The sequence below is a fragment of the Leptodactylus fuscus genome, chromosome 2 (genome assembly GCF_031893055.1).
Source record: "Leptodactylus fuscus isolate aLepFus1 chromosome 2, aLepFus1.hap2, whole genome shotgun sequence".
Taxonomy (NCBI): domain Eukaryota; kingdom Metazoa; phylum Chordata; class Amphibia; order Anura; family Leptodactylidae; genus Leptodactylus; species Leptodactylus fuscus.
In genome coordinates this window covers 13,521,607-13,546,259 of record NC_134266.1, presented here as the reverse complement: position 1 = coordinate 13,546,259, position 24,653 = coordinate 13,521,607, and the positions used below count along the sequence as shown (strand labels likewise).

Here is a 24,653-nt window from a genome sequence, read left to right as displayed (position 1 = left end):
GTTGAGGACTTAGGTGCCCGATGGGGTTATCCAGGCCCTTACAGGCATAGTTTTGGAGCCTTCCTTCAGCAGTGTCGGATTGCTTGTACAGCCCGGCGCACTATAACCCAAGACCGTACCGAGAAGTCGGAGGCCTAAGTAGAGGGATAAGGGAAATATAAATCCACTAGATCACCAGTGATCATCCAACCCCAAATAATAAGGGGCATTTGCTGTGACTGTGTCTGCAAAAATTTGCTACTGCAGGAATTATCAGTCAATGACCTCTAATGTAATGATCTCCTATGGACTTGCAAATATATGAATAGTAAATTTGTAACTATCCAGAATACAGCGTGTCTTATATCTGAGGACCCTTGGACATTGCCCACTAGGTTAAAGCAGGGTCAATAGTTGTGTATCGGAGCACTCGGGGACCTAATGGCTAATGGACATAGCACCCATATTACGTCAGGGTCAATGGCTGTGTGAAGTAAAGGAGCCAATGCGTTTCCCAGGGGAATCGCAGCATTTTGTGAGATGTCCGTTCTCTCCCCGATCCAAGCTGGGCTGGTTAGAGTAGCGGACAACCATGGCGAGATCCAAAAGTTACTGTACATGTGACGTGAGAGATGACATGGCAGCCTTTGTATCAGAAGAGGAATACAGCTAGCACTGGAAGATCTGCATGGTATTTGCTCTGCCTTGGTACCGTACAATGGAAGACCCTTACAGCACATATAAGCTCAAGCCTTGAGACTGGTTAAGTTTACACAAGACTAAGCCGCCATCTTGTGTTGTAGCCTAACTCCTCAGCCTAGGAATATGAAGCATGCTGCAACTGTTTTTTTTTTTTTTTTGGATTCATTAATGGGTTTGTCTAATTTATCCCAAAGTCCAACCAGCTCCAAATGAAATTGTCAGCTCTTTCTTCCCTCTATGATCCAGCGCTAGTTCTCCATAGGTCTACATGTTCTTTGTTTACAAGTGAACGTGACCAAGCAATGACCACAGCAGTCATGTGCCGTTGGAGCCATGATGGGGTCCATGATACAAGTATTATGATATGAGATTGTTGGGGCCATGATTGGTTGCAATGGTCACATAGTCATGGAAAGGGGAACAGACTGCACATGGATGGATGGGTTTGTGTGTTGTCCTTGTTTTCCATGGGCTCTATCACTTGAACAGACAAGACCGAGCTGCAAAATGGATAGGAATAGGAACTGCCCCATATTGTGTGTTTCAGTCTGACAACACCAATGTGGATCCCTTTAAAAAAGAAAATGCATGGGGTCACAGTAATGAATAGATCTCTATGTTATCCATTATTGATCTATAATGCCCACACACAGTAAAAACATACAATCATGTGCACGGAGCCTTAGGGGGTGGAAACATTGGTAAATATCGATCCCACCTGAAGAAACTGGCAAAAGACATAAAGTACATAAATTACAAGTAAATCATAGAATGTGTTTTTGATTCTTTGCTTCCGAGAAGAGTCTTGTTTGAGTTGGTGGAAATTATGGAAATCAGACCTCATATTGCAGGGACGGGTATACAGCAAAGCAGATGGTCGGTGACCACGGGTGGCGACTCTGGAGGATACAGGATAATAAAAGTGATGGTTACTGGGTAACAATAATAGATTTTATTTACATAGCACCAACATATTCTGCAGCTCATTACAAAATGTAGTGTTAAAGTATAGACGAAACGACAACTTGCAGAGTAATGAATCAATTCTCACAATGGGACTGAGGGCCCTGCTCACAAGAGCTTGCAATCTATGAGGAAGATGGGGTGACACGAGGTAGCAGGGGCGGCATATCATTTATGATAACGTTTAATATAATTACACAAATAAATAGCGCTCTCTGAGCCGTCACAAGCCAAGTCCTTTTCTGTGCAGGTCCAAAGTGCCCGGTCATACAAGGTTAATACCGTAATACATCATGTTCTGTGGGATAATGGAAGGGGGTGTGAACAGACGAGGGTTAGTTTCATGGATTCTAACTGAAGAATTGTGATAGGCCTGTTTTAAGAGATGCGTCTTTAGTTTGCACTTGAAGCTGTAGAGATTGGGAGTTAATCTGATTGTCCGGGGTAGAGCATTCCAGAGAAGTGGTGCAGCTCGGGAGAAGTCTTGTATACGAGCGTGGGAGGTTCTGATAATAGAGGATGTAAGTGTTAGGTCATTGAGTGAATGGAGAGCACGGGTTGGGCGGTAGACAGAGATGAGGGAGGAAATGTATGGAGGTGCGGCATTATGGAGAGCCTTGTGGGGGAGGGGGATAACTTTATATTTTATTCTATAATGAATAGGCAGCCAATGTAACGACTGGCACAGACCGGAGGCATCGCTGTAGCGTCTAGCCTGATAGATGAGCCTGGCCGCTGCATTCAGAATAGATTGTAGAGGGGAGAGTTTAGTAGAAATTAACACCTATGCAAATTCTCTCTTATAAAGTGTTCCTATACATGTAGCAGAGCTGTATTGGGAATGGGAATTATTTGCGGTAACAGTATGTAATAAGTTACATCCTTACTATACATACATGTTGGATGTGTCAGAATAACCTACAAATTGACTGACATATGATTCTAGTCTATGGAGACTAAATGACTATATTTGCCTCCAACATTTTGTATTACACATGAGCTGATGTAGGTTTATTTGCTTTTAATACCATGTCTGTGGCGTCCTTTATAATCAGCCCGGGCGTGTTCTGTACCAGCCTCATGTAAGAGGAACGTGCATGCCAAACACTTTCATAACCTCATATCTTTCCTTAAGTTTTACGTCTGTTCACCCGGCCATAGCGAATATTTTATAATCCTACAAATGATGGATTTGTCAAATCAAGAGTTTTTTTTCTTGGCATTGTAGAAGTTTCTGTAAATGGTGCGTGAATTGGTGTCAGGTAGAACAAGTCGTGGGGAACTTTATTTTTGGCCATTCCTTATTCCCAAAATGATGTCTTCTTAGAGAATAATTCTAGTTACAGCTATATACTGAAAATGTGACGTCTCTAGTTACACTGTAGGGTTCCCACTACACTCACACATGACTATGCTAGTATCCAGTTACTGTAGTTATACAACCAGTACACTAGTAGTGCTCCTGATGATAAATAGCAATGTAACTACAACATACTGGGCAGGGTCTTTGTACAACCTATAGATGACTTATCCTATGGACTGTGCTGCACATCAGGGTCTGACAGATACCTGTGGGATCATGGGATTCTGGAAAACAAACAATAATGGGGAGATTTCTGTAATCTGGTGTAAAGGTGACACATTTTTGGTGTTGGTGCCAAAAAAAAGTGCCACTTTGTCGGGGTTTTTTTGGGGTTTTTTTTTCTCCAATCTGCTGACCATTTTTAAGAAAACTGCAGTAAGTTATACCTAAACACTGACAGGGCTCCTAGGAATCTATCTATAAAACATATTCCTTAGAATCCTGACAGTGTTATACACTATGTATTATAGATAGGTTCCTAGGAGTCCTGACAGTGTTCTACACTATGTATTATAGATAGGTTCCTAGGAGCCCTGACAGTGATATACACTATGTTTTATAGATATATAGTCCTAGGAGTCCTGACAGTGTTATACACTATGTTTTATAGATAGGTTCCTAGGAGTCCTGACAGTGTTCTACACTATGTATTATAGATAGGTTCCTAGGAGCCCTGACAGTGTTATACACTATGTTTTATAGATAGGTTCCTAGGAGTCCTGACAGTGTTATACACTATGTTTTATAGATAGGTTCCTAGGAGCCCTGACAGTGTTCTACACTATGTTTTATAGATAGGTTCCTAGGAGCCCTGACAGTGTTATACACTATGTTTTATAGATAGGTTCCTAGGAGCCCTGACAGTGTTCTACACTATGTATTATAGATAGGTTCCTAGGAGCCCTGACAGTGTTCTACACTATGTTTTATAGATAGGTTCCTAGGAGCCCTGACAGTGTTATACACTATGTTTTATAGATAGGTTCCTAGGAGCCCTGACAGTGTTCTACACTATGTTTTATAGATAGGTTCCTAGGAGTTCCTGTAGTCCAGCACACACTCTCCTACTCCTATGTGACATTATGTGCTGCGGTCACCGCTGAGGCCTGTGATTGGGCCTTAGTGGTAACATGGGCATGCCAAGGGTCATGACGTTCTGTATGCCCATGTCACTGGCCAAATTGCAATCCTCATCAGCGTCCTCAGATGCAGGACTTCACCAGGACAGTAGTGGATGCGGTGAGGAGGCACAAAGGAGTTAAGGGAAGAGGAGTATAAATGTCTTTTTATTTTCTACACCTCCTCAGGGCCTCCACCTATTATACTGTGGTGTTTGACTAGACCGATAATGTGGTAACATTTGGAATACTTGAATTGAACCCAGCTTGGTACGAGTTGGTTCGACCATCTATGTAGACGGATGGCATCTATGTATCATATCTGAGAAACGGATGTGAAAACAGTGATGTGAATGGAGCCTAACAGCCGCTGTATAGTCACTGTGTTTTAACTTCTCTCCCTTTTGACTTTTCAGATAGTGAAGAAACATGCCATGAGTTCACAGATCTTAATCTACCTGACGCCATTGTTGGGACAGATCTTCATGTACAATTGTTATTATACACTAGAGACAATGCAAACTGCTCGGCGGATCTCAACAAGGACAACACCACGGCTTTCAAGTATTTGGATGTCTCAAGAAAGACTATCTTTATCACCCATGGGTACAGGCCGACCGGGTCCCCTCCGGTATGGTTGGATGACATTGTACAGAAATTGCTCTCTGTCGATGATTTCAATGTCATCTTAGTGGACTGGAACCGAGGAGCCACGACGCTGATCTATCACAACGCAGCTGGAAAAACCAGGGACGTTGCCGAAATCTTGAAAAGCCTCATTGATAAAATGTTGGTAAGTGAATATTCTGTATTACTGTGATGACCTCCACCCGTACCAGGGTGGGTCTGTCTGTCCGCGGACAAGTGCAGCAGTCGGTGGGGACTGTTTGGACAAGTGTTGTGGTCTTTGTATAGCTGATATGTTTGGTATTGACCCATTCACTTAAATGGGACTGCACTGCAAGCAGGCCATGTGACCAGTCACATGGCCGGTGCTCACGGAGTGACGCTGTTCCTTTAAATAGCTGATCCGCAAGTGTCCACTGTATCAGACCCCCACAATATCCTGAGGATAGGTCATCAGTCTTATAGGCCAGGAGAACCCCTGTAAAAATCTTTTTGGTTTTCAGGCTTTGAGGTATTCTGAAGACCAATCTTTCGGCTCTCCTGTCATGTCCGCTTAAATAAATAATTGTATACTGGAGAATCTTTACTTGGAACTTTCAGTTCTTCTGTACCTCCTGTTATTCCTCCTAGAAATTTCAGAATATATTGACAACTGATTGTTATCATTCCGGACACACTAAGATAAGATAAGATAATCCTTTAATAGTCCCACCAGTGTCTAACAGCCGTCTGGATAATACAATAATAGTACTAGAAAAAAACACCTATGTAAGCACTGATTGGACGTTGTCAGTCTGTGAACGGACACGCCTCCATCTGGTAATGCCCAGTTGTCAATTTATTCTTACATTTCTACCATGAATAACGGAGGAATGGGATATTGCCGAGTAATAACAAAATGCTGCAGAATTACTATGTCATGGAGAATACAGAAGAGTGTTATCACCTTAGGACTAAGGAATTACTGGTATACTCCTTCATTGTACTATTAGACTAGGATTCTTATTATATCTTTATAGTGGTCAGGGCAAAACTCTGAATCCCCTACATATCCAAATCCCAAAATCTTATGCTTATCTACATCCGGCACTAGGGGGAGCTTAGGAGGGATTTCCTTATATAAGCCCTTTCTAATGGAGGTGGAGCTGAGCCTGCGTCCTAGCTTTAAGTCTATGCCTCCTGTATACACACCTACGTAGACTTCATTCATGGCCACTGATTTGGAGTCTGATTCTGCCTTGCATTGAGATTGGAGCAGAACCCAGAAAAAAGTAATCCTCCTGCACGATCTTGCTGTGGATTTTGCAGCCATTTCCAAGAAAAAGCCATTTTTATAACCTTCCAATTGAGACTCGATACATCAGGGAGACTCAGAGTTAGTCAATGTGGTGCCCGTTAGACTTTACATCTCGTTTTTGACTGACAAAAACTTCTGACTCTCAGATTAGTCATGGGACCATGAGTAGTGAGCTGTTCACAGCAGAGTTTCCTTGTGTTACTGTCTGAGTTTTGGTCTGTCCTCTCGCACTATGTCGCCATTCTATGTGTTTGCAATTTCACTCTCACTTTCACCCAACGCTTTTTGACAAACCTGTTTGGCACTTTCTAAAGTCTCCGCTGGTGTCAGCGTCTTCTCTATAATCCCCAATAAATTCCTTCTTACTAACTTAATATCATTCCTCGACTTATCATAAACCATAAAACAATAATAATTAAAAAAAAAAAACCTAATATTAATAAACTATAGATACAACAAACAATGTATAGTGAAAGGCATACATAGAAATCATGGGGCCCCATAAGTCAAAATTGGGCCCCTCCTTCCAAAACCCCCTCCAAACTGGATATAGAAGGGCAGTGGTTATAGAAATAATGGGTGGAGTTTACTAACCTATCGACGTCAGTTTTCTGGTGTAATTGGGTGCGATTATGATGTGTCTTTCTTGTGCCAAAGTTTTGCAAATTCTTCATTCTATGACTTGCTCACCACTTTTAAGGCGAAGCGGGGAAGAGACCAAGGTGTTCCAGTGCATGGACGCCTCAACCCAATCCAGAAAGTTGGCCGGGGTCGTATCCGACTGGCGTAGATTTAAATTCTGGTGCATGGGAATCTGAATCGTGGATTTGGATGTTTGTTCCTCAATCTCAGCCAAACGGCTGAATGGATTTTGTTGAAATTGCACACACACTGACATATTGCCCAGGAAGGAAGGATAGGCTACTCTAAATGTGGGTCACTCATCCCAAATCGCCACCGCGACCCTCAAAAGTTCACTCCGGCTCTGCTGTAGGAGCTGGCATTACGCCAGCCCAGGTCTTTCCACGTACCTCCTATTGGTGCATGACAGGGTGTGGGCGGGCTATGGAGCCAGCGCTGCGGCACCTTACGTTGCCGGCGAAATGTGGGCGGGGTGATTGACCGAGGAGACGGTAGTCAACATGGCGGTAGCCCGCATGTTCCGCCCGGCGCTGCCATCCCAGGCCGCCTACATGCTCCCGGCCGGCTAGACAGGACCGCTCATGCCGGCAGATGTTGTGGCCTAGACAGCATGCACAAGGTGAGTCCAGCGGGGTAGGCGGTCCCCATTAACCCTAACGGCGCCTTAGTCACAGATGACTGAGACGGCATGTCCTCCGCCGGCGCCTGGCCGCTGTGATGTTCCTTCTCTGCTATGTTCCTTCTCCGCGTCGGCACCTGGACCAAGCTCTAGGGCTGGTGTCACATTGCTGTGGCAGCCGGGAGCCTCGCGCAGGGTCCCTGGCCTGTCGGTCTTTTGCTCCTACTGCAGCGTATGCTACTCAGCCTGTAATCGAACCGCCGGTAATATGCAATGCATTACAATGCATCACCATTGTAATGCATTGCATTACTAATCACACACCCTGGGGTTCAAGACCCCTAGAGAGTTCAATAAATGCAGAAACAAAATTTACAAAAAAATGACCAAAAATAAAAACCTCACCCCCCCCCCAAAAAAACAAACAAACAAAAAAACGCCACGTTCCCTAGAACACCTTTAAAAACTCATTACATACTGTGAAACACATACATCTTAGGTAGGGACTAAGGGCAGCACGAACGAAGTGACTGGTAAGTCTCTTAATAATTCGGACTACTCTTGCACCATAGAAGACCGGCATATAGAGCTCCAGTCTTAAATTTCTCGCACTGACGTGATACTTACGGCCTACCCTAAGGATAAATCTTGGATTTTACAATCCAAGAAATCAGGAAGCTGGATAAGTAAGATAGATTTAGTTCCTTAAAGAGGACCTTTCACCACTTTTGGGCACATGCAGTGTTATATACTGCCAGAAAGCCGACAGTGCGCTGATTTCAGCGCACTGTTGGCTTTCCCGATCTGTGCCCGGTGTAAAGAGCTTACGGTGCCGGTACCGTAGCTCTTCTATGGTCAGAAGGGCGTTTCTGACCATTAGCCAGAGACGTCCTTCTGCCTCGCGGCGCCAATCACGCTGTGCTGTGGAGCGGGGAGGAACTCCCCCTCCCTCTGCTCACAGCGCTCGTCCATAGACGAGCATTATCAGGAGAGGGAGGGGGCGTTCCTCCCCGCTCCACAGCACAGCGCGATTGGCGCCGCGAGGCAGAAGGACGTCTCTGGCTAATGGTCAGAAACGCCCTTCTGACCATAGAGCACTACGGTACCGGCACCGTAAGCTCTTTACACCGGGCACAGATCGGGAAAGCCGACAGTGCGCTGAAATCAGCGCACTGTCGGCTTTCTGGCAGTATATAACACTGCATGTGCCCAAAAGTGGTGAAAGGTCCTCTTTAATAATTTAGTTCGATTCCAAGGGGCTTGTTAAAAACCACATGGATCCATTTTTGGGATAGGCCACCAATGTGTGATCGGCGGGGTGATGTCGCAGCTCAGCCCTAGTCACTTATATTGGTATGTTCCTGGTTAAACTTTGAAGGGGCCATGACACTCTCTGTTCGGACCCTTTCCCTGGGGAGCGACCCCCTGATGACACATTGCTGACCAATCAGAACTTCTTTGTACTGAAACCCATACAGACGATTTCGTGAATTTTGTCAGTCTCAGAGTATCGTCATTCTTTCGCTTCTGTCCTCCCTCCTTTCTCTCTTTTTCACAACCCACACAATGTTGCTCTGACAAATAAACAGTGTGAAATAAAAGTTATAGAAGTGTCGCTGCTCCTGCGAATTATGGAGGAATTCACGATGAGTCACAAGCAGGTTCTCTTGGTTATGAGATATAAATATGTGTAATATGGGATCGCTGTAATATGAGTCAGTCTGTAGGGCGAAGGGTCACGGCACGGAGTGCATGGCTGTGTCACTGTGTCTAGTGCGGCCGCCCTACGTCATGTGAGAAATAGCCCTGGAGAAGGAACCTCCATCATGGGGTCTGTGGCTTGTGGCAGAAGAATGAGCCCTGCATACAGCAACCATATTAGTCAGTGCTCGTGTCTGTAGGTTAGTGTCACCAGACCTAGCATATCACCCCAGCCCTGCAGATAGATAGGTTAGAGCCACCAGAACCAGTATATCACCCCAGCCCTGCAGATAGATAGGTTACTGTCACCAGAACCAGTATATCACCCCAGCCCTGCAGATAGATAGGTTAGAGCCACCAGAACCAGTATATCACCCCAGCCCTGCAGATAGATAGGTTACTGTCACCAGAACCAGCATATCACCCCAGCCCTGCAGATAGATAGGTTAGTGTCACCAGAACCAGCATATCACCCCAGCCCTGCAGATAGATAGGTTACTGTCACCAGGACCAGCATATCACCCCAGCCCTGCAGATAGATAGGTCACTGTTACCAGAACCAGCATATCACCCCAGCCCTGCAGATAGATAGGTTACTGTCACCAGGACCAGCATATCACCCCAGCCCTGCAGATAGATAGGTTACTGTTACCAGAACCAGCATATCACCCCAGCCCTGTAGATAGATAGGTTACTGTCACCAGAACCAGCATATCACCCCAGCCCTGCAGATAGATAGGTTACTGTCACCAGAATCAGCATATCACCCCAGCCCAGCAGATAGGTTACTGTCACCAGAATCAGCATATCACCCCAGCCCTGCAGATAGATAGGTTACTGTCACCAGAACCAGCATATCACCCCAGCCCTGTAGATAGATAGGTTACTGTCACCAGAACCAGCATATCACCCCAGCCCTGCAGATAGATAGGTTACTGTCACCAGAATCAGCATATCACCCCAGCCCAGCAGATAGGTTACTGTCACCAGAATCAGCATATCACCCCAGCCCTGCAGATAGATAGGTTACTGTCACCAGAACCAGCATATCACCCCAGCCCTGCAGATAGATAGGTTACTGTCACCAGAACCAGCATATCACCCCAGCCCTGCAGATAGATAGGTTACTGTCACCAGAACCAGCATATCACTCCAGTCCTGCAGATAGATAGGTTAGTGTCACCAGAACCAGCATATCACCCCAGCCCTGCAGATAGATAGGTTACTGTCACCAGAACCAGCATATCACCCCAGCCCTGCAGATAGATAGGTTACTGTCACCAGCACCAGCATATCACCCCAGCCCTGCAGATAGATAGGTTACTGTCACCAGAACCAGCATATCACCCGACCCCACCCCATCCCCTGAATCTAATGGTATTTTTCTCCTTGTGAATGGCAGCCTTCATTACCAAGGCTTATGCACTGAGGGGTTCCTACTATAGCTTTCTGACAGTGGTTGGGGATAATCCGATTCCCCAGCTACTGTTTTCCTTCTAAATCCAATACACCTCCAGCAGCCGAGATGTGGAGATCCCTGTATGGAACTCTCCAAGCAACAGAGACGAGTGCCAATCTCTGCTGCCAGGGGTAGATTTGCTGTACAAGGGAGACAATATGTGGGAAATCAGATTTTCCCCGACCTCTGTCATGACGTTGTTCTGTCCCGGTAATCTCCAACTGATTGCAGGTCCTCTGCTCCTCCAGGCCTGGCTGCAGTGGTTGGGTTGATATACCGGGTTCTGGTGATAGGCTCTCTATTAAAGGGTATTCCTACTGTAATAAATAATAGCATATCAATAGGATGCCATACTGATCAATAGGGATCCTGCTTAGAATGAAGGGGCTGCAGCACTTTGCACCTTTACAGAAGAGCCTATGGACCCCAGTCCTATAATTCTCCAAGTCATAATGCTCTATGATGGGATTGGAATACACCTCTAAGAATTCTGTGGGCTTCAAAGCTGCCAATTCCCAGTATTCCCATTGTCTGCACAGAGCTTGCTACTATGTGTTGTATACTGTAGCATTGTGCACTGTACAAGTAGTACAATACATTGTTACATTGCATATAAGCTGGATTCTTTGTATGCCTGCAGTGAAGTTGAAGTAAGAGGCTGCTGCACCAAAACTGACAGCATTGATTGTTCAGGAATGGTGGGATCTAGAGAAAAAAAATTCCAGCTGCATCAGAATTAGTGGAGCGATGACAATTATTTGATGTGAGGAGTTGAACTTGTTGGAGGTGGTGAAAGGTCCGTTCTAAGAGGTGTGCAGCATGTTCCGAAAATGTTGCTACACTGGCAGTAAAACCTGGGGGCATATGCCCTGCCCTTGTTGTTTGCTGTGACGAATCCCTTTTTAATATCTGCACTTTTACTGTTCTTTACAGAGCCAAGGAGGATCTCTGGACTCCATCTACATGATAGGAGTCAGCCTTGGAGCGCACATTTCTGGTTTTGTTGGGAAAATGTACAATGGTTCAATTGGTCGAATAACAGGTGAGTCTTTGTTTCTTTCTTGTGTCCCATTGTCTTTTATATTACCTATATGACTCCATCTTTATAATGCCATTGTGCTGATGAGACTTCTGATGTCCTCTCTACATTCACTTGCTAAAATCCATATATTGGGGACTGTTTTATCCTCCATTATAAAGGTTTGAATGGTGAAATTCTCAAATAATCTCATCCATATTTGAAATAGTTTCCTTTATAGAATTGCAGAATTTTTAAGCTCCATCTTGGTGGACCACTCCTTCATCCCTGGTCACCTCCTGCTGCTCCTGTTAGAGTCCATCTTTATTACTTTGTGCTAACTCATTTCTGTTGTATAGTATTTTGGTATTTTTAGCCTCTTGTACACAGTGGAATATGATCCTGAAAATTGAGTCAATTTTTCAGCAGATTTCCTATTCCAACACCCAGTCTGGAGACCCGGACTCCAATCTATGATACTAGGAGTCCCCACTGCTCTACTGTTCTGTACTATACACGTCACCAGACTAGGTTCTGTCTTAGACCTCAGGATGACTTTATCTTTATTTTTGGGTTGTAGGATTGGATCCCGCTGGTCCTTTATTCAATGGGAAACCACCTGAAGAGAGATTGCATCATACCGATGCAAAGTTTGTGGATGTCATCCATTCTGACATTGACGGTAAATGAATATTTGATGAGCATCTGCATTGTCTTTGTAGTCTACCATTTTATATTAAATGGCTTCTTTACTTTAGACAATCCTTACTTGTTAGAAGGTCCCTCGACCATAAGAAGATCACAAAGTGTTTCCCTGCCGGAGCCCCAGTGATCATCTGTAATATACGGGGAAACATGGCAGTAAGGTAAACATCAGATGGTGGAAAATGAAGAGGATTTGAGACAGAAACCTGTTCCATATTCCTCTTCATTTATGTCTCTCCTGCGGCGGAAAGCTGAGACAGAGCTCTGGCTTTCCACCAAATGCTTAGATGGATGTAAGGAGTCTCATGCATGGAATAAGCAGAAAGAACGAGCAGGAGACTTATTTTTTAATTGTCCTGCTCCGATCTCTGCCCTCCATCGTAAACAATAGGATGTAGAATCGGGGCGGAATCTGTAGTAATTTGGAGTTAATCTGATTGTCCGGGGTAGAGCATTCCAGAGAAGTGGTGCAGCTCGGGAGAAGTCTTGTATACGAGCGTGGGAGGTTCTGATAATAGAGGATGTAAGTGTTAGGTCATTGAGTGAGCGAAGAGCACGGGTTGGGCGGTAGACAGAGATGAGGGAGGAAATGTAGGGAGGTTTGGCATTATGGAGAGCCTTGTGGGGGAGGGGGATAACTTTATATTTTATTCTATAATGAATAGGCAGCCAATGTAGCGACTGGCACAGACCAGAGGCATCGCTGTAGCTTCTAGCCTGATAGATGAGCCTGGCCGCTGCATTCAGAATAGATTGTAGAGGGGAGAGTTTAGTGAGGGGAAGAGCGATTAGTAAGGAGTTACAGTAGTCAAGGCGAGAATGAATCAGAGAGACAATAAGTGTCTTTAGTGTATCTCTGGTAAGAAAAGGGTGTATTCTGGAGATGTTTTTGAGGTGGAGGTGACATGAGCGTGCATTAATACTATAACTTCTACTATTATTATCTTTCTATAGCGCCAACATATTCCACAGTGCTCTATAGGTTACACTTACAGAAAAAAAATCAGACATTACATAGTAATAAATTAGTCACCAACATAAACAATAGGAGTGAGGGTTCTGCTTACCAGATCGTACAATCTATGTGGAAATAGAGGGGGGGACAAGAGGTGAGAGTGGTTCTTTATAAAGAGTAATACACGTAAGGTTGCATGAGAGAGTCCCTGCACCAGTATTTGTGTCTGTACATGGAGTGTAGAGGGTCCTTGTTACATGAAGGATTCAGGTTCTGAGGAATAATGTAGAAAGGAGCAAATCGACTCACTAAAAACTAGATGATGGAATTAACCTGATTGTCCAGGGTATTGCATTCCAGAGCGCTGGTGCAGCATGAGAAAAGTCTTGGGAAAAGGGAGTGGAAAATTCAGTCTTAAATAGTGGCTGTATAGAAAGCCTTGTGAGATTAATCCATTTATATTGTAATCTGTAGTGGATAGGCAAACGGGTCAGGACATTGGTGTAGCAGTTACATAGAAATATATTAATGCATGCAATAGCTTTCTTGCTTCTCAGGTATCAAGGGTGGTGAAAAGTAAGTGAATGACCGGCAAACCCATGGATGGGGTCGGGGCGTCTATTAGTGTGTACAATATAGGAAAATATTGTCTAGCCTTGTACTTGCCAGTTCTTTTACTGCACAAATGCAATATATTATTATCACCTAGTGCAGTAACCTGTTTTAGTAATAATTCTGGAGACGTCTCCAAGCCTCCTACATCTGCCATATCTGCATTGCTTTCATAAAGCAGACATAAAACCCATAAAGAAGCCGGAACAGACTGTTTACAGCCACGTCTATAAAGTTCTTTGTGTTTTACTCGACTTTTTAAGTTTCACTCGGTAATTGAAAAATTAGTTCCGGCTTTGCAAGTCATCTATCATTTTAGTATTTTCTGTGCTGTCGCGCCATTAGCTGGAAGAAAAGATATACAACCTATGATTTCCTGAAAAAAAATACTGCGATAACACCGAGACGGTCTCTTAAGAAATTCTAGAGAATAGAAGTCAATGAGACGACTATAATTTAATTTATTGACTGCGCTCACATAAAATGGTTTATGTTACTGGGTAATTTACTTACACTTGTCTCCGTTCCCTCGCTACATGTTTTCCTGAACTTGGTATACACATGAATAGACGTAAAATATTAGAACGAAAGAAACCTAGCTGAATGCTCAAAATGCGTGGTGACCCGAATACATTGGTCTCTCCGACCACTTGTACTACAACCTGCAGTATGGCTTGGGCTAGCCTAGGGCTGGGAACAGCGGCGCACCTCCCATGAGGCGACCTGAGGCGACCGCTTCAGGCGGCGCTATGCCAGGGCCCCGGGGAGGGCGGCATTTTTGCTTACCTAAGCCAGTCCAGGACAAGCTGTCCCGGACTGGCTTAGTGTCACCGTCACCGAGCAGTGGATTTTGGAGGCCCTGTGGATGCAGCGCTGCTCCAGCGGCCTCCCCTTACGCTCAGGCAGAGAGCAGGTCCTCTCCCTGCCTGCTCTCTACCTGCTGAAGCCGCTCCGCCACACCCCCATTTGCTCCGCCCTGCCCCCTCCTCCCCGGGGGTGTGTGTGTGTGTGTGTGTGAAAAATTTAAGTTCACCCCTGGCTGGGAAGTTTCAGTTTTGCAGTACCTGGTCGCAACCCTAATACATGGTTTCTTTTCTGTACAGCTCTAGGGTATCGGGAGAATTTAGGACACATTGACTTCTACCCAAATGGAGGAGCCGATCAGCCGGGTTGTCCTAAAACCATATTGTCAGGTAAGTCCACACTTCCAGAAGACCATCAAAGGTCTTAGGCCAAGTAAGAATGATTTCAGAAATAGAAGAGATAATGAGTTTATTTAGATCAAGTGAACGAAGAAAAGAGCGATTGAAATCCCATCAATATTTGGTGTGACCTTTGCCCTTTGGAGGAGGAGTCCTGGAAGTGATGATCCAGCCCCCGCAGAACTCTGATCTGAACATCACCCAGTCTGTCTGGGATGACATGAAGAGACAGAAGGATTGCAGCAAGGATATATATGCAGGACTGATGGGTAATCCATAGTCGAATCAGTAAAAACCTTTCTGCGACATCAATTTGCATGGAGAAATCCTCAGCTTAAACACCTGTCCACTCCTACAAGCTGTGTAGGCTCACCAACTGAGCTGGTGGGACATAGACAAGAACCATGGCACAACGATTTTTGTGTTCTACTGCAAACTCAGTGGAGGGAGGGGGGGGGAGGCTCCTGCTGCAGCCAGTGGTCTTAAAGGATAGTTAGAAGAAGAATGAGGCCATAGCTGATCTCCTGGTACACTGAGAGATTTTTATATAGACATTTAATTTTTTATGGTAGTATGGAATCAATGGAAAAGAATAGAATAAGGAGGGAAATGTTGGAATATTTTTGTACATTTTATATGTTTAGTTTTATATTTGCAAAGTATAGAGTAGATCTATCATAAGGCAGCTGGTGTGGCCTCTCTGGGGCCCTTGGTCATGGATGGCCCAGCAGTGGTTGGTCCCATTCCCTTTGCTATTAGTTGTCTTGAATATGTGCAGGGCGCCTTTGCAGAAAGACTGCTTCGGTAGCAAACAAGGGGGTGACTTGTGGGTTTGAAAAAGGGACAAAAACCCCTTTGCCCTTCATTCTCTATAATGGGGCCTAGTTTAAACTTCCCTTTGAGACCCAGATAATAAAATATAAAAGTTTCTACAACGTTGTGTTTTATTCTCGGCTTCTCTTTGTAGGTTCGGAATATTTTAAGTGCGACCACCAGCGGTCCGTTTTTCTATACATGTCATCCTTGACCGAATCCTGTAGCGTGGTGACGTTTCCCTGCGATAGTCACAGAGATTATAGGATTGGAAAATGTATGGACTGCCATCAGTTTGCTCCGCTCGGCTGCCCGGTGTTAGGTACAGTGAATTTGTCATATTCCTCATTATACAGACAATACTGATGGAGCGAAGAGACGGATAACTTGCTGCAGTGTGATAACTTAACCCAACAAAAACCTTGGAGAAAGCCAACTTTAAAGTTTCCTGTGTAACATGTGTAATATGTTTAATGTCAAGTTAAACTTTGCTAGGTCTCTTTTTATGGATTCTCAGATTTTAGGATTTTCAAACATTTATTTTTTGTAATAATGGGCTAGAAAAATCTCTGCATTGACGTAGACTTAGAGAGGACCTTTCACCACCTCCACCAATTCTACGTGTGTTAATATTCGCCACTCCGATTCCGGCACAAACAGAATTTTCTCTCTCTCCCTTCTTCACTTTTTTTTTGGCTAGCAGAAAAATAATCGTCATGCTTAAAGGGATCCTATCATTCAGACGACATTTTTTTTCTAAGTACCACGTCGGAATAGTCTTAAGAAAGGCTATTCTTCTCCTACCTTTCGTCGTCTTGTCCGCGCCGCCATTTGCCTACAATCCCGGTTTCTCTCGGTTTGCAAATTAGCTCTCTCGCAGCACTGGGGGCGGGACACAGCGCTCAGACAGCACAGCCGCCTCCATCTTCATCAGGAACGGTCTCTTCATTCTCTTTTACCAGCGGTTTCTTCTTACTTCTAGGCCTTGGGCAGAGCAGACTGTGTATGCCCACAGGCCCTGAGAAAATGGCTGCTTACAATACTATGCAAGCGGCCATTTTCTCGTGGCCTGTGGGCATGTGCAATCTGCTCTGCCCAAGGCCGGAGGCCTTAGAAGTTACAAGCCACCGCCAGAAGAAGAGGCTGAAGATGACGCTGCTGAAGAAGAGGAGGCGGCGTTGGAGAGAGTTATCTCACAGCATTAGGGACGCCCCCAGTGTTGTCTGAGTGCAGAGGCCCGCCCCCAGTGCTGCGAGAGAGCTAAGTTACATACCAACAAAAATGGGGATTGTAGGCAAACGGCGGCGTGGAGAAGTCAATGAAAGGTAGTAGAAGAATAGCCTTTCTTAAGGCTATTCCGACGTGGTACTTAGAAAAAAAAATGTCGAAATGTCGTTTGAATGATAGGATCCCTTTAATCTTCAAGCAGATTCTGCCTGATAACGCCCATTGAAGTGAAGGGGAGGTAGAAAATACCTCCTGGCAGGTGCAGAATTTGTCATGAAATTTGGACAAGTGGAAAAAATCACCTTTAGGCTGAGGCCCCATGTTGCAGAAATGCAGCTTTTTTTGTTGCAGATTTTGTTGCGTTTTTTTGAGCCAAAGCCAAGAATGGCTACAAATGAAATCGGAATGATATAGGAAGCTCTTAAACTTCTAACTTCTGTTCAGTCTAGTCCTGGCTTTGGCTCAAAAAATCGCAACAAAATCTGCAACAAAAAAAAGCTGCCTTTCCGCAATGTGGGGCCCCAGCCTTAGGCTGAAGCCCCACGTTGCGGAAATGCAGCTTTTTTTGTTGCAGATTTTGCTGTGGTTTTTTTGAGCCAACGCCAGGAGTGGATTAAGAACTTCCTATATATTTCCCATTCCTTTTGTAGCCATTTTTGGCTTTGGCTCAAAAAAATGCAACAAAATCTGCAACAAAAAAAACAAACAAACTGCGTTTCCGCAACGTGGGGTCTTGGCCTATAATTCCTGAAGCTGAGTTTTACAGCTAGGAAAATTTCCTCCTTGTAAGCTGCCCCTTACAGTGTATAGTATCCTTATTACCTTGCCCCTATGGTTCCTGTAGCTAAGCCTAGTAAAATGGACAAGTCCTTTAATATTCTTTTTTAATACATTTTTGTTTTTTCCGCCATTGGCCACGGCTGACTCTTTTTCTCGTTGCGTAGTATATCTGCTGACCGTACCATGTGCCGGGCGCAGATTGCAGACCACCGTGCGACTAATGGCTTTGTTGGTGTATTTGTTGCAGGTTTTTATGCTGATAAGTGGAAAGATTATCTGGTGGCGAAGAATCCTCCAGTGACGAAAGCTTTTTTCGACACGGCTTCGGCGAAACCATTTTGCAGTGAGTGAAATTGAATTTGCATAAAATAAAAGCTGTCAGGCTGAGATAATAGTGGCTGGGGGAAGTCGGCGACATTTGCCTGGAACGCTAATTGCTTAAGACTGAGCAACGTGAGGCGAGAATAATAATGACGAGAAGAAGGGCTGCTCGGGGTACAGGTTTTGTCTTCCGTTTTGGCCTAATTCTTTGTTGTGGTAGAGCTGGGGCTGATCCGGGCTCTTCAGACATGGATTTCTTTTCACAGAGGGACCTATTTAAATATTGTTGTGTGGTCGAAGCCCAGAGACGCTTTTGTTCTCTTAGCCGTGCGCTGATCTTTCATCTTTTCTGTGCTGCAGGGGCGTACAAAACAGAATTATCCCCGCCACTCCAGGGACCGACTAAGCCCGCATCTCTCTTACAACAAAGAGAACAAGTGAACAACTTGACCTTGATTTTGTGAAAATGCAGTAAACATACAAATATAATTACAGAAAGCAAGGAAATGGGCTCGGGGATGTGAAGCCTGTAAGATGCTCATACATGGGCACTTAGTGAATGGAAGAAGAGCCTCGTAGCTTATAGCAAGAATGTCAAGACAAGACATGCACAAGGCATGGAACGCATACAAGACATTTGCATTCAGGGGCAACATGGTGGCTCAGTGGTTAGCACTGCAGCTTTGCAGCGCTGGAGTCCTGGGTTCGAATACCACCAGGAACAACATCTGCAAGGAGTTTGGATGTTCTCCCTGAGTTTGTGTGGATTTCCGTCCATTCTACAAGGACATACTGAATTGTGATCCCTATATGGGGCTACATTAAAAAAAACAAAAAAAAAAACAGTGCATTCACAGGGAAAGGCTAACTCCTTGCAGACTGTGTTTTGCTCTTGGCGGTATTTGAACCTGCAGAACGGAGTCCAGGGCGCATTCACAGGGAAAGGCTAACTCCTTGCAGACACAGACTCCAGAGCTGCAAGACTACAGTGCTAACCACTGAGCCACCGTGTGGCCCCCTCCTGCTCTGTTTTGTGCAGGAAACGGAAACCTGCAGAACAGAGTCCCAGGCGCAGATGTGAACGAGTCTGTATTCACACAATTTTTGCTGCAGACATCAAAAATAGATGCATTGGTTCATTTTGGATGCCCATTTAACATCAAATATATAATTTTTTAAAAAAAAATATTTTGTGATGGCCTATGAACAGCCACAGTAACATAGCAAAAATCCCATAGACTGCATACAACTGTATTGCAGTCTATGGGACTTGCAATCAAATAAATGCAGGTTCTAGCCCTCTGGGGGCCTAATAAAATAGTTAATAATAAAAAAAAAAAAAAAAAATATATATATATATATATATATATATATATATATATATATATATATATATATATATATGTTTAAAAAAGATATATAAAACCCCCCAAAATTATAAAAGTTCAAATAATAGCCCCCCTTTTCCTAGAATACAAATAAAACTAAAATTTAACAGTGAAACACATACTCATTAGGTATTTCTGTATCCAAGAATGGCCGCTCTACAAATTTATATTAAAAACTAACCAAACTAAAAATATTTTTTGCATACAGTCTACGCCGTAGCAAGAACAAAAAAAAAATCAAAAGTAACGTTTTTTTTCTGCTGTTTCATCACTGATAAAAATTTTTTTAAAACACTTACATTTACATAGAAGATATTTTGCAGTAATGCCCCAAAGCGACCATTTCAGTTGATGTAAAATCTGTTAAATTTAAAACTGCAATACCAGTCACAGCCTTTGGACAAGAGTGGCGCTGTTCTCGTGAAAAAAAAAAAAAATTATAATTCCCTATAAATTTATCACGTCAGTCTCATAGAAACATTTCTGACATTTTCTTATGCTTTCAGAATGTATTCAAAGCGCTATGCCAAAGTATAGAGGCGACCAAACTGAAACCCTACGTGCACATACGTACTGCTTTAGATAACTTTTGTGCTAAATTCCCCTGCGACTATTGTAGGAATTCTGGAAAGCACCCTTTAGTCTAAAACATGTCACGCTTCCTGTATGTCTAACATGCCAGCAACTTCTAATAGAATGTATGACGTGTCACTTGGTACTTTTTGTTTTTTTTCCGGACGGTCCATTGTCAATAACCTAAGTAATAGACGAAAGCAAAATTATTGTACGAATATTCTAATATCATAATCTACTCCTCACTCTTAAAGGGGACAAGTTACCTTTGGCGATCCTTACAATAGGCCATCAATGTTTGATCAGTGAGGTCCGACCACCAGACAGAGAATGTGCAAGTCTATCTTCTATGATGTAATTAGGAAGACAGAATCTCAGTCAAGACATCCAATAGATGGCGATATCCCCTCAACCCTGTCTAAGCCTCTCACCTCTGCCAGGTCAGTCCTTTCTGCGCCGAGCTGATGAGATGCAAATACATCGAAACAGCTGTCCTTGGCTGAGAGACTGTATCTGGTAAAATCCCAACATCATTGCAAACAAAGGTCTCTGAGAAGGTCGGTATGATGTTAAAGGGAGCGCCCTCTATTGGCTTGCTTGACTGAGACTCTGTCTTCCTAATTACATCATGGAAGACAGACTTGCACATTCTCAGTCAGCGCCCTCTATTGGTGTGCATACTTGAGGCACTGGCATCCTAATTACATCATGGAAGTCAGATTTGCATATTCTTCCCATGTGATAACAGGGCATTTGATGTCTAGTCGTCTAATCTAGACAATATTACATGAAATAGTCAATAACTGGAAGTTTTTGTTTTTTCATTTTTCTTAGTTTTTCATTATTTCCTGGACTTCATACCATTAAATGCTTCCCCACGTAGTGGATATATTACCATCAAGCTGGAGTCTGCGTCCGGAAATGTTACGGAATCAAAGCTTGACCAGTAAGTATTGCAACTCACTGCTGCATATAATGCAAAGGTTAGCCTTGCAGAGTACGAGTGAGGGTGTCTATAATTTCTTTGCTAAACTGACTCACACTCTGAAATCTCTGCTTGTCAGTCTCAAAACAGATTGCAGATCACATGTGTCTGATTACATATGTCTATAGGAACAGAGAGAAGGGGAGAGTAGTGAGGGGGAGAGACATGGACAAAAACTGATGTTCTGCAGAAATTCTTCCTTCCATTCATTTCTATGTGACGTGGAAGTGTCTAGTTTGATCTTCAGGTGGATTCCGCCCAAACCTCTCATTGAAGAGAATGGGTGCAAGATTTCTGCAGTGGGTTTTTCATGGCTGGCACCTTGATAAAATCCACCGTGTAAACTGACTGGGGTTGAGCCAATCTTGAGATTTCAAGATCGATTTTTAAAATCCGATCATTTTCCAGCCGATCTCGATCCCGATCGTGAAATTTGCTTCATTGTCGATCGGAATCCAATCCCGATCCTCCACCCTAGTCAATGCTTCTCTATGGGATAAGTCACTTTTACGGTTGAGCCGATCTTGAGATAACCTCCGATCTCGATCCCGCTGGAAAAGATCGGGTTGACATTCCGATCGCGATCGTGAAATTTACTCGATCGTCGATCGGAATCCGATCTTTTCCGATCCCAATCGCTCAACCCTAAAACTGACCCTTTATTGTCACTTGTATTGGGACTTCCCTATAGATTTTGGCATGTATACATCTATTTTTTCATGTAGGTTTTGGTTTTTATACTTGACCCCTCATATATTTTTATTTACTATACTGTATGATTTCTGTTTCTTCAGAGACGCCACCACATTTGAACAAAATAAAGAAGTTTCCTTGCTGGCCAAGTTTGATCAAGACCTTGAGGAGATTTCTAAAGTTTCTTTAATGTTTACCACTGGGTCTGTCGTTGGACCAAAGTACAAATTGCGAATTCTCAGGATGAGGCTGAGGTCGGTGTTTAATCCTGACAGGTAAATATCTTATCAGTAACCGAAGAAGGACTGGCCAATGTGTATATAATGTCATTCTGATTATCAGTATTTATTTCATATATTTAGAGCCATATATTACCTTATTAAAATTTAGAGATTGTCCAAACGTATTCAGATAAAGCTAAAATAATAGCAGGTACTCTAAGGCTTGGCTTGGCGTACCCTTACTAATGACGGTCACGAGTGAGGCCCAACTGCAAATTTTGGTGCAGATCAAAATTGTTTGAAAGTGTTATTATATTTTGGGGTCTCTTCATGGGCCCAGGGGAAGTGCGTAAAAAAAAACCAAACTCTGATATTCACCTTTCCTCACCTTCATGGGCCAAGGGGAGGTGTGAAAAAAAAATCAAACTCTGATATTCACCTTTCCTCAACTTCCTGGGTCTTTGCCGTGGTGTCCTTGCAACAACTTCTGGCCTTTTCTGGCCACCTGGGTACCGTTACTGCTATGATTGGGGCTCAGTGGGAGAATGTAAGGCATGTCAATGCTCAATGACAGTCATCAGTGGTGACCCAATGCCCATGACGGCACCCAATGGGCTGGAAGGCTCCATCAGTGTTTGGTTTTTTTCTGCACCCCTCCTGGGCCTCTGTTTGTTATTACCTGGGATCTAAAGAGTATAATAATGATTTGTGAGTGGTGAGCCCCCAGATGAACCCCAAAATTCACAAAAAATTCATAATGATCTTGGCTTATTACGAACCAGTTCACTCATCTCTAGTCCTTACTAGTGTTGAGCGAGTAGTATTCCATCGAATACCTCGCCGGCATAGGAAGGCGTGTAATCCTCCGAACACCAAGGGGTTAAACGCTTCGAATAATCGGTGTTTAACCCCTTGGTGTTCAGCCAATTACACGCATTCCTACGCCGGCGAGGTATTCGATCGATTACTACTCGCTCAACACTAGTCCTTACCAATAAGATGAAAGCAGGCTAAAGAATATTATCAATACTTCTAAAATCGGGAAGTGGCGCACGGCCAAGAATATTAGGAGTAACCTATTGAATTCCATTTTTCCAGGGATATGCTCTGCTACTACGACATTGTCCTTCCTGAAAATGTTGAAATAGACTTTCTTCCTATTCCGTGTACAAGCTCCAATTTTTTTTCGTCCTGCTGTGGAGAGAATGGAGATGAATGTCCCTGAGGAAATATCTGCCCCTTCTACCCAAGATGGTAACTGCACTTATCGATGGTCTACTCTGTCCTAAAAAGGAAGATGGCGTCATTGCTGACGAATACTGGGATCTGATACCAGTCTAACCCTAAAATAGCAAAAGGTTGTCCCATATTGAGGTTGGGAGATGTTCAAGGACTCTATTGTCTGTAAAGCAGATCATACACATTACACATTAGATTGGTGTTGGCTGAACCTGATGATTTCATTGGGTCCGTCCACCATCTGGTCTTTGGAGCCCTGCCGACTCTCCCTGATGGCAAATGTTGGAATGATAAGGACATGCTTGTTGGATTTCAGAATGTCCCATCTGTTCGTTCTCGGCAAACTGGTGTATGTGTATGGGGGAATCGGCCGAGATAGCTGTTGGCCATTGACCAACAGCTTTCCTATGTGTATGGTCAAAAAGGACATTTAGTCAATATATATATATATATATATATATATATATATATATATATATATATATATTATATATATAATTTTTTTTACTTTGTATTAAAATGTGAAGCATACTTGTAAATACACACTAAGCGATAATATACATATATATATATATATATATATATATATATATATATATATATATATATATATATATTATATATAATTTTTGACCATATGAAGTAAGTTAGTTGGAGAATATTTTGCTCTGAGCCCATGTGTACTGCCCAAAAATATATATAAAAATTATGTAGGATATGAAAAGTTGATATTTTTTTTAACTATTTTTTTATTCTTCTAGAAGATTTTTTTTTTAGTAAGTAAACCAGACATATACAGCCTTTTAATAATTTTGTATTGTCTACCTCTGCATTTCATATGATGAATGTGTATTATTTGTGCTTTTTATGTATCTGTATATATGTGGGATTTTTTTTTTTCAAAAATTGTAAAAATGTTGAATGTATTTTTTTATTATATTTTTGTAAAAAATTATCACTGTATAATTGTAATAATAATTGTAATTAGTAATTTAAGTAACTACATTACTCTGGTTTTTTTTTTTTTTTTGTAATATTACCTCAATGTTCAGTGCTGGTTGTATGGCCTGATATTCTCAGTTGTCTTGGTTCACATCTCCATTGCAGAATCTGGTGAAAATTGGCGGAGAAAAAAATCCTGCACAGAAAACTTTTTTTTTCTGCCACTTTGTTTCATATTGATGAGCACCTGACGGACCCATTAAAGTCAATAGGGTCTTCCGGGCTCAGCATATCAGCGCTGTTTTAGTGATCTGCCTCTCTGTTGTTCAGGTCCCACCAATAGACCGTAAGGATGGAGATCCAGCGCTAGTTCGAGCCTAGCATTAGCCATTGATGGCCTATTCTTAAACACCCATTGACCTGATTTTGATGACCTACCCTTAAGGCAAGTCATCAGTATCAAAGTCTTAGGCCCCGTTCCACCGGAGTAACGCGCCGCTCATTTAGCC

At 43.2% G+C, this 24,653-nt stretch overlaps 1 protein-coding gene across 1 annotated transcript in view; it reads left to right on the top strand.

Moving 5' to 3' along the window:
* Positions 1–23,351, top strand: part of LIPI (lipase I) — a 34,155-nt gene extending 10,804 nt beyond the window's left edge. The window contains exons 2-10 of the mRNA XM_075263401.1: positions 4,542–4,918; positions 11,404–11,512; positions 12,069–12,170; positions 14,864–14,953; positions 15,930–16,097; positions 18,030–18,125; positions 20,899–21,010; positions 21,844–22,017; positions 23,062–23,351. Coding sequence (XP_075119502.1) covers positions 4,542–4,918; positions 11,404–11,512; positions 12,069–12,170; positions 14,864–14,953; positions 15,930–16,097; positions 18,030–18,125; positions 20,899–21,010; positions 21,844–22,017; positions 23,062–23,188 — 1,355 coding nt within the window. The 3' untranslated portion in view covers positions 23,189–23,351. The remainder of the gene's footprint in view (positions 1–4,541; positions 4,919–11,403; positions 11,513–12,068; positions 12,171–14,863; positions 14,954–15,929; positions 16,098–18,029; positions 18,126–20,898; positions 21,011–21,843; positions 22,018–23,061) is intronic.
* Positions 23,352–24,653: the final 1,302 nt, after the last annotated feature.